Source organism: Ammospiza caudacuta, chromosome 14 (genome assembly GCF_027887145.1).
Source record: "Ammospiza caudacuta isolate bAmmCau1 chromosome 14, bAmmCau1.pri, whole genome shotgun sequence".
Taxonomy (NCBI): Eukaryota; Metazoa; Chordata; class Aves; order Passeriformes; family Passerellidae; genus Ammospiza; species Ammospiza caudacuta.
In genome coordinates this window covers 6537532-6555172 of record NC_080606.1, presented here as the reverse complement: position 1 = coordinate 6555172, position 17641 = coordinate 6537532, and the positions used below count along the sequence as shown (strand labels likewise).

At 43.8% G+C, this 17641-nt stretch overlaps 1 protein-coding gene across 1 annotated transcript; it reads right to left on the bottom strand.

Annotated features, from left to right (window-relative positions):
• Positions 1-7111: 7111 nt before the first annotated feature.
• SLITRK2 (SLIT and NTRK like family member 2) lies at positions 7112-10654 on the bottom strand. Its single transcript, XM_058814160.1, has one exon. It carries the CDS (start codon positions 10652-10654, stop codon positions 8084-8086), a length of 2571 nt encoding a protein of 856 aa, XP_058670143.1. The 3' UTR covers positions 7112-8083.
• Between the last annotated feature and the right edge of the window lie 6987 nt (positions 10655-17641).

Genomic DNA, 17641 nt, shown 5'->3' with positions numbered 1-17641 from the left:
AAGGTAATCTTCATGGTCTGTTTTTAACTCCAAAGACAGAAAACAAAACAAAATCTGACATATCTACACCACATTCTTAGATCAGAAAAAATATGCCGAGGAAAAAAAGCTGTACACTGTTACTGCATTTGGATGAAGCTATCAAGGCTTTGAAAAACAATTATACTTAGCATTTCTCATCAGTAAATCCCACTAGACTAAGGCAGAAAGTATCATCCTCCTTATTTAATGATGCAGAAATTAAAGCATGGGGACACAGGTATGCCTTGTGCAAGGTCACTGGTAGAACTGAAAAGAGAACATTATTTTCAGTTCCCAGCACATGAGCTTTTAACAAGGACCACTGCTTCAATACCTACAAAACAAAATAAAACAAAACAAAAAACAGATAACGTAAACAAAGTCCTTGGTAGCTCAATTTTAGGCTTTCACTATGAAATATCCATTAGGACTCTACTGTTAGGAATTATCCCCAAGAATTATTTGGAGAGCAAAAAGAAGCCATGGCAAACTTAAGCCACCATCAAACAAATTTGTAAACATTGCGTTACGGAAAGGAAGGCCACATCAATAAATATAAGAATTATCTACTCAGCTCTGGTAAGTAGCTTATGAGTTGGATGTGATGGTAAATATGGTTACAGAAAATACAGGCTACAAACCATACCACTAATTAAGGAGTGAACTGCAGCATGAAGCATTTTCCCCACTTCCATTATCTCTTCACATAAGCCATGCTTATATCTGAATGACAGTAAATCTGCTCTAACTTTAAGGCTGGGATTTCTCAGCTCTCCAAGGGAGCCTGTCCAGTTCCCTCAACCCTCAGGAAAGCAGCCTGTGAACCATTTCCCTTTAGATGTTCCACAGAAAAGTAGGCATTTTTGTAAGCTCTTTGAGTCATAAACTCTGAACTCCTTAGTTTTCTGGTAGTCTCCTGTTAACATCTTGACAGTTAAGACAACTATAATCTACCTTTTTTTCCCTCATTCCCTCACCTCCACTATCTTACACAAAAAGCACAAAAAAAAAACCCCTACACAACACTGTTGTTAGAATTCCTTTTGATTCCCTAGTAATCATAATAAATCCCTCTGAAACCTTCAGGGAAAAAAAACCCAGAATTTTGAAAGGCTTTTCCCAACCTCTAACTCCCTCTCTTTATTATAAGCTGAATATTATAAGGTTTTACACAGATACTTATTAGCATGTATGTGTTTTAAATTGGAATTCATCTGAACAAAATCAGCAGCTCAGCAGAACACAGCAGATGTGATGGGAGCAGTAAGGCTTTGGGTAAAGCTTTGCTCAATTGAGTGGATCACTGAGCTTCTGAAACTTTTGACTTGTTCAAGTCTCAGCTGCCTGATACATGAGGAACTTGGCTACTTGTGAATAATATAAAGAAAACCCAAATATTTTGCTGAAAGAACACAGTCAGGAATAATTAAGAATTAAAATTTAGAAGAGATAGAATAAACCAAAGGTTCTGAGCAAAACCTCGCCAGGAGTAAGAGATGTGATAGCCAAAAGGTTGCATCACTCAAACATTACTGAAAATCTCATCTTGAAGCATAAACTTGGAGTGTGCTGACTTCAGATTTATGGGAATGAGTATTGAGTCTGGAAAACTCCCAAATGGCATTTTAAGTGATGGCAAGAAGGACATAGGCATTTTTCTCTCCCCTCTGCCACTCACAGCTGGGCAGCTCAATGGGATTGTTCTTATTTAGTGAGATTCCTGTCACTCTGCCAATCCCAGGGCATCCCACAGAAGGCACTCAGGTGTAAAACAACAAAGGTACTCTGCAGCTACACCTAAATTCCTCAGATTTGACTGTACCCTGGAATCTTTAAAAGCCTCTGTGACAGCTTTGCTTCCTCATCATGTTGTATGTTCTTCTGTTATTAGAAGAAAATTTATGTAGTCATTACATTTTCACAGTTCTCCAAAAAAATTTGTGTTCAGTTCAGCTCTCTGGCTAAGATGCTGGCATGCATCAAATCTGTAACAAATCCCTGGGGAAAAGGACAAAACTTCATAGCATGGCAAAAAAAATGCCTTAACTCCAACTCTCAGATGAGAGGCTTTCAGAACTAAAATCAAGATGTTCTAAAATAGACTCTGTCACATTATCAGCAATCTCAAGGGGATTTTTTTCCAGGCTTTTGTATGGAAATATGTCTTATCTCAAGAGGAGATAACTGCAACAGGTCTATATACATTAGCTGTGCTTTTTCCAATGCAGAGTTCATTTTTAAAAAGGCTGTTCTGCCTCCTTCTCTCAAGACAACCGGTGATTAACAGTTCTGGCTGTGGAGAGCAATGCACAAGCAGGGCAAGAAGACACAACCTGTGTTTTCAAGACACAAATCTACACTTGCTCTGTCACCACAAAGAATCCTGACATTATTATATTGCATAACTTTGTAATGCTGATGTAATTTGTTATACTGCTAATATGTATTTACAGTACCTTGACTGCTTTCTTCTTAAGATCAGCCACAATGTTGTGTAAGTAGCTACATTCACTGATCTGAAAAGTTTGCTGAGAACTTAGTTTACAAAGGACTTCAGAATTTAAAAGTCTATGGCATTAAATGCACCAATGGTTAATTAATTTCATTTCAAAGGCCAGAAATAAGAACCATTCAGAAATACTGCAAATAGCTCTGCCCCTCCAAACTTCACCTTGTTTACTTTCTCAAAGTAATGCAGAAGCAGTGCTAATATAGGTGGGTGCACACAGGGTAACAGCCAGGGATGAGAACAAATCCTGAACACTTCAGTCTCTCCTCAAGGATAATGGAGGTGCATCTGGCCTCTAATTTCATCCCTCCAAATGGTTAACAGCATGTACCAGGATCTGCTGCTGTATTCACAGCAGTGTCCTCTGTGTTTATGATCTCAGGAAGAAAGCCACTTTTATGATGTCCTGTTTTTCAAACTTCACTCATACTCTTGAGCCTATTTGGTCTTGAGAATGACTGCATCTCTGACTGCCACTCCAACATTTCTTTCATTCAAAACGATCTATTCATCTGTATTCATAAACATGTCAATCTACTGGTTCAAAAAATCCAACCAATCCTTCAAGAACAAAAGAACAACAACAAAAACCTTCTCCTTAATCCACCTCCCTCATTAGCTAGGATTAAAAACCTTAGTCAAAATGATTGGCCTTGTGCCCAGAAAAGCTATGAGATCAATAATCCAAACAGACTTAATGATCCTCTTAGAAAAGAATAACTTTTGTACTTCTTTGGAACGCTTAGAAAAAGTGATGGGAAATGCACAAGAAGTGTCACATCATCTGCATAAGTTAATTCATGTTATTTTGAAGTTCTACAGTTAGGGGAGGTCTTTGGGAAATAGTTTTTTTTTTTTCTTCTTTGTTAAATTACATTTATTGTCTGCAAAAACAGTAATATGAAAAATCACAAACTGTATCAGTGATTAGCCTGTAAGAACCTAAGAAGCTTCATTAACATTTCCAGTATCTCATTTCACTCATGAGCAGTTTAAAATTATTGTACTCCTATACAAGCTCAGTATTCTATAAGACTTTTTTTAGGCAATTTAACTTGTTGGTAGCCTTATTTTGACATTACTAATTACACCTTCAAACTTTTAATAAGTGCGACTTTTATTTTACAAATTCAAGTGGTGGTGGGAAGAAAAAAAAAAGAAAAAGAAACAAACTAATCCCTACTGTATAGCACAAGGTGGTGTTATAAAAAGTCAGTGCATTTGACCAAAGCAGTGTTTAAACTCCACAGGAAATGCTTTTCTCACGGACAGGAAAAAAATGTCTTGGAGTAGAGATGGGCAGATGCTCAGCAGAGCATGGATGTTGTATGTGGGTGTGCTAGCTGCAGTCAGCCCAGCCTGACCATTTTCTATGTGGGAATTAGCTGTTATCAGCACTCATTATCTATCCTCTCTACACTTCCTCGAAGAAAGCAGGCATTTCTGTAGCCCAATTCACACCTTGCGCTGTGAGCAGGAATAAATCCCCTTTGAATGGCCTGGTATCTTTGCTATTTACTCTAGAGACACTACACAACCAGTTTGAGTTTAAAATTTTAGTAGCTAATTTTGGCAAGATTAACTCATGCTGAAGACAGCTCACCAAAATGACAGCAAAAAGTGATGTAATGGCAATGGTCTCAGCAAGCTCATCCATTTGCTCTTGCTTAGACACAGGTTATGGCACCTGTTCCAGGCTGGCACACGGGGAATCCTGCGTGGAAACTGAAGCCCTCTGTGATTTTAGGCTTCTCTTCTCTGTTCAGTGAGGGGTAGAGGGAACAGCTAAGCAGACTTTCCTCCAGCACAGCTCCCAGGAAAACCACTGTGACCAGGTGTCTCATTTGACTCAGCAATGGCAGGGCAGGAGGTGAGGACTGAGCTCAGGGGGGAGCAGGGACAGCAGCTCCTTTCAGAGCTGGGACAGGTCCGGCAGAGCTTGCTCGGGAAGGAATGGAGAACCTACAGAGACAGAGGCAAGTGGAAAGATTGGGGCCTGATGAGGGCTTTGGAAGCAGATAATAGAGGTGGGGCAGGAGCTGATAATGCTGGAGCCCAAAAAGGTGAAATCTGAGGGAAGACAGAGACTGCAGAAAGGAGGAGCACCACTGGGCATGCAGAGTGGCTCTGCAGCAGGCTTGAGGACACAAAGAACACTTTTTCCAAAAAGTGACATTTTTTGTCACTAGGGAGAAAAAGGGAAATAAACTTTATCTAATAAAGATAAACTTTAGATAAACTTTATCTAATACTTACCCAGAAACATCCCCCCTCCCCCCCCAAAAAAAAGTATTCATGCTTTGGAAGTGTAGAACTCCTCATTTTCACTAAATATAATTGCATAGTTTGAACAGTGCTTCAGTCTGCACTGTTACTGTTTCTGTAAAGGTCATTAAGTTCACTTTCACAACATAAAACTTATGAAGAAAGAAAGAAAACTATTTGCACCCCATTTTCCTGAGGGAATAAAAACAACTTTGCTAACCTGGTTACATAATTTTCACAGTTCAACTTTTCAAACTGTGAAAGAAATTTTTTTTCAGACTCATTATCAAGCCACGACTCAGGCAAGCAGCTCTCCCCTAACAAGCAGCAGCTTCCAGGGCAGCACAGCTGAAGAAATGTGGAGACCTTCTATCCAGCAGCTGCCAACACACTTTCCCTGTTAAACAAATCTCTTTAAGTGTAACTGAAAAAAATCTTCTCTTTCACCTAGACACTCTATGAAAAGAATTGCCTAAAAGATGTCAGCTGAAGGGTATAAAAACAAACCTAAAAGATCTACAGCAATAATAATTTTTTAGCTGGTACTGGTGATGCAAAATAAAATCTAGTCATTAAATAAATTCCACTAGGAAACCTAAGGAAACGTAAAGCAACAGCAAGCTCTGTAAAGTATGGCTGTGCCACCAAAGCAAACATCAAAGTACTGAGACTAAAGAACTAAACCCAAACAATATAATGTTACTAAAACAATCAATTCCCTATCTTTGTTGTTTGCCAGCACTAGAACACTGAAAACACTTCTGTTGAAAAAATTAGCTTTTTTTTCTGAGGGAATAAATGTTTGTAATTGGTTCTTGCTCACTGTAGAATAATTAATAACAATATCCTAGCTGCTGCCAGATGTAACATGGTACTTGTTCTGCAGGCAATACTAAATTTGTACCTGGAAAGAGTTAATAACTTTAAAATAATACTTATACTTTTCTCAGTGTTTCAGTAATAAATGCTTTTAATTACCCAGGGGAAGGAGCCATAATAAGACAGTCAGTACTGGAAGCTTTCAAGCAAGTACCTTGCTCAAAGATGGACGTAATTCCAGTCAAATGTTCCAAGTTCAACTAAAGTGATACCATTTCACCTCCCTCTTGATGTGAGACCATTTTGAAGACTGATTCTTCAGTAGTTCATTATAGCACTTCAATTTTAAACCTGATCTAATGGACAGCCATAGATGCTATGGATTCTAAACATAAAGAATTGACATGTTAGCATATTAATGTACCCAGATGTCACATAAATCATTAGAAGACATTTTACTAAGTGACTCAGATATCTGGCAATACACATGCAAAGCCTCTTTAGCTCTTAAATATAAAGCAACTTCCTTTTGGCAAAGTCCTGATTAGAACAACATTGATTGTAGTTATTTATAGCTTAAATGCTATTGCTGACAATTTCTCCAAGTTGTAGATACTGTATTATTAACTATAGCAAAGCTCTAAAAATCAGTCAGCAGAGGCCACTTCAATCTCTGCATGATAATAAAGGATTATTATGTGCAGTAACCTATTTATGAAAAGGAAACAGTGTGCTTCTTTCAGACCCCATCAATTGCTTTAATAAGGAATTGAAAAGCGTGGCCTACTTTATATGCAGATCACCATCCCAGTTGCATAAGGATTTAGAACAGACAAAACAAAACTGTTTTTGTTGTAAATAAGGGCTGTTTGTTTAAATTGCACAATAATGTTTGCATCTAAAAATTATTTAGAAGCTAATAAGGTTTAATAAAGTTTGACTGTATACTTGTTAATAAAAATGGTTTCAATATTCTCCATGAAGGAAAAGCAAATTGAAGGTGATAACATAAAGCTTGAAGCAAAACAGGCCTGAGTTAATGGGAAAGGAGAAGACTCATTGCATTTGTTCACTGATGGGCTAAAGAAAACCAGTGCTGAGAATGGAATTAAGTTAACTTAAAACATTTTATAAAATTTAAGACAGTGAACTTAAAGGTGTTTTTCTCTAACAGATTAGAATTATTGCGGTATTACTTCAGCTTTAGAGACAAAAAGCACAGACAATGACAGAATTCAGACTACCAAAAGTTAGTGGGATGCACATACTGATTTCAGTTGGAGGACTCTGGAGTCCTGGGTTCAAATTTTACCTTTGGCATTGGTTCATTTGCCTGTATGTTAATAAATTTAATGAGGTGTGGGATGACCCCTGCTGGTGTCCCTGCTTATGAAAAAAATATGTATCTGGCAAGAAGAGGACATGTTAATTTCAGTCCAAAAAGTTACAAATATAAACTCTGTCCCAAAATGTATAAAAATACCTAATCCAATGCATAAAATATTATGAGTAATGTTCTGTTAAGTATGAAAATAATCTTAAGCCATTGAACATTACTGTGTTAGAGCTGCAATGCAATGTATTAAGAAGGACATTAATTGTTCAGTTCACTATGACATTGTGTTAAACATCTTTTATTAATGAGCTGTTATTCCCGGCTGAGGCATTTGATAACCTCTAGTCCATTGCTAAATCCTCTCAGTTTATTTCTGTGAGTCACTCTAAACAAACCTAGAGGGAAAAAACACCCCAATAATTTACATTTGAGTGTGTAAGGTCCTAGAACTAGAGTCATTTAAAGAAGGGCAGCTTTCCTATAAATCAAACCTTCTGATTTAATGCAGCTGACATATAGATCTATTTTACAATTTTTTTTTTAATTTCAAAAATACAACACATTAAAATAGGTTCAATTTATCAAAGCTAAGAGCAACAATTAAGTAATAATGTACTTAAAGTGCAAAGGCACTTTAACACAAAAAAGTGACGCCCAGTGGCTATAGTTGGTAATTGAAACAGCAGTACTGTATATTATTATTTACAAAAGAAAGTCATAGTCCAGGAAAAAAAGATCTTTGGAGATCTTCTACATAATACATTAAGTTTCCATTTTGAAATGAAAAGAAAAAAAAAACCAGAAATCCCAAAGACCCCTTCCTCATTTCCTTCAAAATCAAAAAAAATTATGCAAGATCTATTTCAGAAAGATACATTTGCATTTGCAATGACAGTTCCTAGAGAAGGGTCAAAAGGAGAGAGATATAGAAATAACTTAAAGGGAACATTGTAAAAGCAACACCACATCCCTGCTATGCTGCAAGGGTTCCTTTTCTCTCTCATTCCTTCTCTAATTTTAAAAAAGTGGAAATGTTGGGAATGCGACTGATGACATCAGCACTGAGTTCAGACTCAAAGAAATATGATGCTGAGCTCATTTAAAAAAATTTCTTTTGTCTCCCACCTCCCCCCTCACAGCTGACTGATTGCAGTTTGTTTTTCCAGAACTTCGAGGTAGTCTGGTTCTGTTTGTAGCTTTCCTTGGAGTAAAGGATGCTCAGGTTTAGACTGTTCTGCAAAATATTTCCTGGGAGTTCCATATAAAACAGTTTTATTTATCCTGTCCTGGTTTTGGCGTCTGGATTCATATGAAGGGGCAAACTGCCTTTTGGGTAAGGTACAAAAGTTATAATGAACTAATCCTCCGGTGGGGAGTTCCTTGACCCTTTCTGCAATATTTTGATACAGGAGCTCTGGTTCCCTTGGTGAGGACTGCTTTTCCAGCAATTCAGCTGCACTGATGGTAAATGCAAGACTGGTGGGGTCTTCTTTTTTGTGGTCGAGACTGCTATAGCTGAACTCATGGAGATTCCTGTAATAGGCAACTGGATCCCCTTCCTTTTGCATGTAGATTGGGTTTTGGCACATCTGTCCAACAGGAGGGGGAATGTAGTTATAAACATGTCCTTCAGTTTTATCGTGGGTCTCAGTGTTGTAAGACCCATACTGGAGCTGAAACGAACTTATATCTACATTGTTGGCACTGGTGGGCATGCTCTGCACCCCCTTCCGGCGCTTAAGGACAAAGACAAACAGACCTGCCCCAAAACAAACTGACAGGATAAACACAACCAGCAAGCCTAAAATTAGGACAGACAGCGGAACTTCAGTGTGTAACTCTGGGTAGGAGCTGGGTGAGGCACCGACATGGGGGGTATCAGTGTTCTGGTTCATGGAGAGGAGAGAAGAATCTGACAAGTTGGGGTTCTCTGGGCAGATGGCTTCTTTGCTCAGGAATTTCAGATGCTCTCCAGAGTGCTTGGTGGGAGACTCGCAGATTACTTCATTGATAACTACAGGGGGATTCGACTGCTGGTTGTTCTGGTCAGTGACTTTCTCTATCCAGTTCCTCAGCCCCAGGATGTCACACGTGCAGTCCCAAGGGTTCTCTTGGAGGTCTATCTGAATCAGAGCCGAGAGCTGGTCCAAGACTCCTCTCACAGGCAGGTATGAGAAATGGTTGTTCCTAAGGTTGAGCCTGGTGAGGGAAGTGCCTCCAAAGACATTATCAGGCAAGGATCTGAGCAGGTTGTTATTGAGGAACAACAGATGAAGATTGCTCAGAGCATCAAATGTGCGTGGCAGGATCTCCTTGATGACATTGTACTCTAGGTAGAGATATTGCAGGCTGTGCAGCCCTTCAAACATGGATCGGTACAGAACCTCAAGGTAGTTGCCATTAAGGTAAAGTCTGCGTAAACTTGTGAGGTTTGTAAAGGCACCTTCTTGTATCACTGCAATTCTGTTATTTCCTAGATGCAGCAAATCCAGCGAGCTGTACTCTGTGAGATCGGTTCTATAAATGACTTGCAGATAGTTACTGGTTAGGTAAAGTTTCTTTGGACTGGTTGGCCTGGGGTGCAGATCAGAGATGTTACTTATCTTCTTCTCTTGGCAGTTAACATTTAGGCCATTGTCTGAGCTCTGGGACGTACAGATGCAGCCAGCTGGGCAGGTGATGGGCACAGGAGACTTTGTCTGGTAAACCATGATAGGTCCAAATATTTGCCTGTCTTTTGACACAGAGACACGGGGGGTGGGGCGGTTCCTAGTTTTGGGTGGCCGGCTGGCTTTTGGGGCCCTGGTGGGATTGATGGCAGAGTTGGCTGTGGGCGATAGCCTTGAGATGTGTGGGTCTGAGAGGACAGGGTGTTTTTCCCTCTGGTTTGAATCACTGGAGCTTTTCCTAGGGCAGAGATCTTGCCTGGTGAGCTGGGTCACATCTTTCCCATGAAGCCTGAAGGGGGTTTCACAGACTATCTCGCCCACAAACACGGTGATGGTGTCTAGCCAGGCCTTGAGTGGCAGCAAGTCGCAGGTGCAGTTCCAAGGGTTTTCCTCCAGCTGGATTTCCATGATGCCTCCAATGTGCTCCAGCACACCAGCAAAAGGCATCATCTTCAGCCGGTTGCCCCGCAGGTCGAGGTGAGTGAGGAGCACAAAGCGGAAGACATTGCTGGGCAGGGACAGCAGGAGGTTGTCATTGAGGATCAGCACCTTGAGCTTGTTCAGCTTGCTGAATGCCCCCGCTTCAATGGCACTGATGTAATTGTAATCAGCCTGCAGGTACTCCAGACTCTCCAAGCCCAGGAAGGTGTCTTCCTTCAGCACTTCCAGCTTGTTGTTGTTGAGGTGCAGCCTCTTGAGGGTGCGGAGGCCGCTGAAGGCCCCCGTGCGGATCTCCTGCATGTCGTTGTTGCCCAGGTGCAGGGTCACGGCGTTGGAATAGTTGACGAACTCATTGGGGAACAGGCGGGTCAGTGCGTTCCCATTGAGAAACAGCTGGTAGATCTTGGACGGGGGCGGCAGGAGGAGGCTGACGGTTGTAAATCCCTTGTTTTCACAATTAATGTTCAGCACGTTCTCCTTCTCCTCGCAAGGGCAGCGGCTCTTGCTGCAAATGTCTTTGGCAGGTTTGCGACTCTCTGTCCACGAGATCCCAGCCACTGTTAACAAACTGAGCAACCAAGCACCCTTCAGCATCTTTATGCGCCGTCGATCCCCGCTTTGGTACCTACAGTCAAACCTTTTGAGACAGGTAAGGAGAGAAAGAAGAAATCCCCAGTGAACACTGCCGGGAGCAGGGGCTGCACGGGGAGAGCGAAAGCAGGTCGGAAGGCTGGGGGGGAAGGGGAGCTGCAAGGCAGCGATTTCCCAACTCCTCTGGAAACCCCCCCCCTCCTCCTCCCTTCTTTTCCTCTCGGAAAGCGCCAGCGGAGCCGCTGCGGGGGAAGCCCCGTCGGGGAGCTCCCCAAACCCGGGTCCCTAGCGCTGGGCTCTCCGCCCGATCCCCCGCCCGTCGCGGCCGCCGCCTCCGCCCCGGCGGCCGCCGGCAGCACGATCCCGATCCCGTCCCCGCTGCCCGTCCCACGGCCACGGCGCGCCCGGCTGCCCGGCTCCTGCATCTTAACCCGGGGAACACACGGACTGCCAGCGTCTTAACCCGGGGAACACACGGACTGCCAGCGTCTTAACCCGGGTTCACACGGACTGCCAGCATCTTAACCCGGGGAACACACGGACTGCCAGCATCTTAACCCGGGGAACACACGGACTGCCAGCGTCTTAACCCGGGGAACACACTGACTGCCAGCGTCTTAACCCGGGGTTCACACGGACTGACAGCACACCCTCCCCGCCGCAGCGGCGCCCCCAGCCCGCGCTCCCCGCGCCGCCCCCGCGCCCGTACCTGCTCTCGGGGCGCCCGAGGGGGCAGTGGGGGCCGTGCCCGCCGCCGAGAGCCGCCGCGCCCCGGGAGCCAGGCGCCCGGCGGCGAGCGGCATCGCCCGCTCACGCCTCAGCAGGAGCCCAGCGGGGCGCCGCCGTCCCGTCCCGGCCGGGCCCGTCCCGGCCGCGGCTGTGCGGGAAGTTGGGCCGGGCGCGGGCCGAGAGCGGCGGCGCTGCGGGAGCGCGGGCAGTGCGCGGGGCGCGGCGCGGCGCGGCGCTTTTGCCGGGTGCCCCGCGCGGAGCCGCGCTGACGTCAGCCGGGGGCGGGGGGGACACGTTTTTCCCAGCCCCCCTGTCCCAGTCGCCGTCCCCCCTTCCCTTGGTGGCTCTCGCAGCCGGCTCCGCTCCCGGCTCGGCCGCTCTTCGCGGGAGCGCTCTGACAGCACCTGCAGGACAGCGCGGGCACTCGGAGCCGGGAAGGGGAATAAGGTAACGAGCGGATTTACCTGGGTCCGGAGAATTCTTGGCCCCGAGTCCCTGAATCCGCGCCCTCAAAATAGAGAGCAAGTCAAGCAGCTCCTTTGGCAAAAGCCAGCCGGCACCGCGCACGCACCGCACACTCACGCACACCGCACAGGGACACACGCACAGCCCGCACACATCCTCCGCACACGCCGCACAGACGCGCACATCGCACATCGCGCACATGCACAATCTGGCTCTCCGAGCAGCGGTGCTGCAAATCCTGATCTGGCATCAGCATCGATCCCCCGCTCCGGCTGGAGCAGCCAGCCCCCTTCCCAAACTGCCGTGCCGAGCTCTGCCCTGCACATTGGTGTTCTACACGTTCAGGGAAGTTCAACACCTTCCACCAAACCGGGCTGCCAGGCAGCGGCAGTCCCAAGCCTGAACCCCTGCACCCTCTGGAACGCTGCCTCGAGTACTGAGCAGCCAGATTTAACCACATCTAACACCGTCATTCCCACTGGCTGGATTAGCCCCACTGCCCCATTGAAATGTTGTGGTGTAGCGTTTGGCTGCCTTTAAAAAGAGCAAGATGTTGGATCTGGGTTATTGTGACTTTGCTTAAGCTCCATGCCCTGGGCACAGATCTATGTGGTGGGAAAGGATGGCTGCTCTTGGTCTCTATCTAAAGGTAAAACTTTGGGTTCACACTGCGGGGAGGGGACAAAAAGGCACTCTACAGGGAATTTTTAAAGTACTAGCAGGGCAAGGTGCATTATTGCCAGATTCTTATAGGGCATTATATGCACTTAGTCTCTAGAATGTAAAGGTTTGCTGCCAAAAGAGTTCTGAAATTGGCAAAAGTGGTACTGTCATCTCGTGGTATTCTTTAGCCATTATGTATCAGAGCTCACATTTTAGGAGCAGCAGAAATGTACTGTCTATTTTTATCTCTCTTCTTGAGGCTGGAAAAGGTAACATCCTGCAGCAGCCAGCACAGATGCCTTTGCAGTGCTCCTGGACAGGAATAGTGCTGGAGTTTGCGTTTGGGATTGAAACAGTTGCAGTTTTCCTATCTAAAATTTGGAGAGGTTGTGGCAAGAGCAGGAGCATCCCACACTGGAGCACACTTTTGGTGCGCTGCTGTGTAAATTTCAACAAGATTGGGATTCTGAAATGCACTGAGCTGTTCCATTATGTCTCTTTATCCAGCTGAATTCAGGAGCGAAAATTGCTAACATCAGGAAAGATGTGTGGCAGATCTGCTGTTTTACAACACTAATACACCATCAGCCAGATTATTATTCTGTGAGATTTTTGCTTATTTTCTGCTCTAAACATGAGGATATGGTGTTTGGGGAGCAAAATTGGACTAGTTACAGGCTGTAGCAAATCCTGTTTTCAGCTCTTTCTAACATAGTCTGGGGGCATGAACCTAAAAAGAGACGGTAAAAGGAGACCCAAGTCGATTTTTTTGTTTTGTTTTGTTTTCAGAAGGGAGCATATTCATATACACCTGGCCCACACAGGGGCACACAGAGTCTTCTGTAACCTCCCTCCATCACATCTCACCTGAGCAGCCCAGCACTACCAGCTCTCACAGGGCTTGCTCCAACATAGCAGAAACGAAGGCACAAGTAACTTCAGTGCATTTTTCCCTTGTCTCAAAGTGTACATTTGTTTTATGACCATGAGTTTCAGCCAGGTGCAGCTTTCTGGTGAGCAAGGACCATGTCCTGGAACTGGCTTATGAGGCAGCATGCACTATCCCACTTGCTTGTGTTTACTGATAGGTGGGAAATGTGTTTGTGGCACTGCTGATGCTGCCTGGGAAGGGAGAGCGTACACATGGCATGCCTCAGCAGTAATTACCAGATTCATGTGGGATGGAAGGAACAGCATGTTAGGGGATTGCAACAGTAATAAGACACAGAGATGATACTGATTCTATTACACTGCAAATGCATGCATATAATAACCATGGTTGTAGGAGGAGGAACAAGGATTAAAAAAAAAAATAATAGCTTCAGCTTTTTATTTAGGAACAAAGTCCTGATTTCTCAGCATGCCTGAAGTGTTTTATAATCCCTTCAATTAAAAACAGAGTGTAAAAGAACAGCTTTTTTCCTCCACCCATTTTAAGGCCTTTTTATTTTATATGTTGAATGGAGGAACATTTCTAGTTTGTGACTATCTGGGAGCCTCCAGGGATAAAAGGCCAGGAGGCAGGTTGGTACAGCAGCCCATGAGGGCTTGGGGAAACTCAAGGTTATGCCTGATTTGTAAGCATTGTGGAGGTCCCAAATATTTAGCTGTGTTCCCTCAATGCTCCTTTTTGTGCAGAGTCATGAAGACTCAATACAGTTGCATAGATTATGAGACTTAATAGAACCATTGTGGCTTTTGAATCTTGCATAACCCAGGCCATCAGCTAAATTTGAATTAATTCCTGTTCAAACTAGATCATACTTCATAGGGAAAAGAAAAAAAAATGAAACCCAATAACATAGCCAGGCATATTTTAGCAATTGCCTATGGTGAAAATCTGCCATCGTGTTCGGTAAATTGTTCCAATAGATTTCATCCCCCACAGGTAAAAGACTGGGCTTTCTCTACAACTCTGCATCTAACTGTCTTCAGTTGGAAATGTTTATCCTTGTAACATCCTTGTCTGCTGGCTTAAGAGCCCTTAATTATCCCCTACCTGTTTCCCATGGGGACACTCCCAGACAGCTGCAGAGCAAGTATGAACTGAATACTTGCCTGGTGCCAGCCTTACCCTGCTTCAAACAGTCTGTCAGTCCTGTGCTCCTCCATACACCAGTGCAGCTCTTGGCTCCTGCACAGTTCTGAAGCCACCACTTTATCTGTCTGCTGGCAGGGGAAAAAAAAGCCAGACCACAGCATGAAGCATAAGCACATAAAATTTGGCACAGATCATTACCCTTCCTGCCTAGTGCACATCATGCTGTTGTCCTTCTGGGAGAGTAAATATCAAGGAGAAGAAAAAGTCTGGAAAAATGTGGAGATAATTTTCTTTCTTCACATTGTATTTGCAGGTGGATGCTAAACACTACTTATACATCTTTACCTATCAGTTTTTTTGGGTTTGCTTCTCTGTATATAAATGAAGGAATAAACATATCCACCAAGTCTTATGAAATGAAGGCAGCAAGAAACAAAGCAAAGCTCTGTGAGTTGGATGTAGGGTAGGATATAAGTTTTAATGGTCATTAGAATCTATTAAGGTAGCCTGGATGCTGCTGGCAAGTAAAGAAATGTTTATTCATATAGTATAAGTAGAAGCCAATATTGATTTCTGTGGACACAACGTGATGGGTGATGCAGTAAAACAATGGGAATTTGGAAATATAGGTATTTGTTTATCTCATATGTTCCTCATCCTGTAATCCTGAACTGCACATGAGATGCCTACTCCATGTAAGCTCTCAGGGTTCTGAGATAATCATCATTGATCTTCAACAATATCTTGTGTTCTGGCTTTCTCTGTGCATGTGTGTATCTCCATGTAGCTGGAGATATTCTACTTCCATAACTATGTACATTTTTGTGGTCTTTCCTATACTGTAAAGTGAATTTTTGACCATCACTTTAAAGGAATTCTTAAGCACATAAACAGTTCCCAGATTTAGCAGTGAACAGTATGCAAAATAATTGTTACTTGTAATCCACAGTTTCATCTCATCCAGCAGCACTGGGAAGTGCTGTAAAGGACAGGATGAAAGAGGAGTCTCTGGCTTCTCCTTTCTTTGGGCAAGGAATGAGCAGGGGAGGGTGAAGGAGGGTGAGCATGAGAGGCAGGGAGGAAGGAGAGGCAGGAAGGAAGGAGAGGAAGGGAAGAAGGAGAGGCAGGGAGGAAAGAGAGGAAGGGAAGAAGGAGAGGAAGGGAAGAAGGAGAGGCAGGGAGGAAGGAGAGGCAGGGAAGAAGGAGAGGCAGGGAGGAAGGAGAGGAAGGGAAGAAGGAGAGGCAGGGAGGAAGGAGAGGAAGGGAAGAGGAGAGGCAGGGAGGAAGGAGAGGAAGGGAAGAAGGAGAGGCAGGGAGGAAGGAGAGGAAGGGAAGAAGGAGAGGCAGGGAGGAAGAAGAGGAAGGAAGAAGGAGAGGCAGGGAGGAAGGAGAGGAAGGGAGGAAGGAGAGGCAGGGAGGAAGGAGAGGAAGGAAGAAGGAGAGGCAGGGAGGAAGGAGAGGAAGGAGGAAGGAGAGGCAGGGAGGAAGGAGAGGAAGGGAGGAAGGAGAGGCAGGGAGGGCAGCCTGTGCCCTCCTGGCCCTGGGCCCATCCCGGGCTGCCCAGCCACCGCCCCGTGTGCCGAGAGAGGCAGAGGAGGGAGACCCTCGGGATGAAGCCTTGGCGGAAGGAGAGCTGCTGGATGAGGCAGTGTGAGGGCAGAGGGGCACTCCAGACTGGGTCTGCTGAGCTGCCTTTTGCTGGCAATCAGTGACTGCCTGTGCCATCAACTGTAAGGAATTTCTCTGGTTTCCAGATGTGCTTTTTAGCTCCATTTCTCCCAACCATGCAAACATATGGAGGGCTGGCCTACTTCAGAGTACTGTTCACTGACACTTCATGACTACCTATTGTAAAAATGAAAGAATTTAATGAACTATGACTTTAAATTATTGTGCTTTCTAACTCTTCCCTCAGTTTTTGCTTCCTGCAAAGACTCAGACCCTGGCCAAGGTTAGGCATTTTTGAGACCCGTTATCTAACTCCAACATGATTTTTTTGCAAGGAGAATGCATCATTATTTGTTTCAATAGATCTGGGGTAATCTGTTTCATAACAGCACAGTGTGATTCCACCCTGGTGGTAAAAACTGCAACAGCAGAACTACCAGCTTCTGATTTTTTGTATCATTAATCCTGACTGTCTTAAGAAGAGAATTTAGTGTGTTATAATGGCAGAAATATTGGTTTCAGCAGGAAATGTGATAAAGAAGCTGTCTTTCAGAAAGCATCCCTGGTAGCCTGTGCTTTGGGGATACTGACAGACTCACCACTGTGCAATTAAGAATTGATCATTAGTTTAGATTTACCCCATTTTTTTTTTCTTTCTTGCCTAGAAAAACAAATATCCACTCGCACCTTTTATCATAGGACCCAGCAGAGCACTGAGACAATTAATATTTATGGATGTCTTCATCCTACTCAGGAAAGTAGGATGTCTGATCCAAAGCCCTTTGGTGTCAGTGGAAGGACTCTGACTGATTTCAGTGGGATTTGGATCAGATCTTTGAACAAATACTTAGCTTCAAAGTCGGCACTTAGGTTTTATTGAGTGCTTTAAATATTTTTTTTGGAAGTGCTTTGTTTCATCATGTCAATGGCTCTTTTTCTCTGATAGGAACAACGAGATGAATCTTCCTGATGATAGATATTCTGTGCTGGCATTACTAAGCTACAAGAACAAAAAAAAAAAAAAAAAAAAAAAAAAAAAGAAAAGAAAAGAGAAGTGTGGGGTTTTATGGTTTTATTTTCCCATCCTTAAAACAACAATGGATGTATTATTTATTGTGTTTCCAATGTGTGTCCACAGTAATTTCTACCACTACCATTTACAAGTACATTTTTTTCAGTTTTCGTCAGAGTCATAATCTATGTGTTACATACTGTGAATGTTTTTAACTGGAAGTGTCCCATCATGTAAGCACAAGTGCACACAAGTGTTTTTAGCAATTTGGAGAGTATTGTTTAAATTATTGTGTCTTCTTGCCTTACTTCAGTGGACAGGGGGCTCATATTTGCATAATGCAGTTGATGTATGGGTATGATGAACTTTCACTGTTGAAAGTCTGGTGAGCTGATGTGAGAAGTTTTTTTCT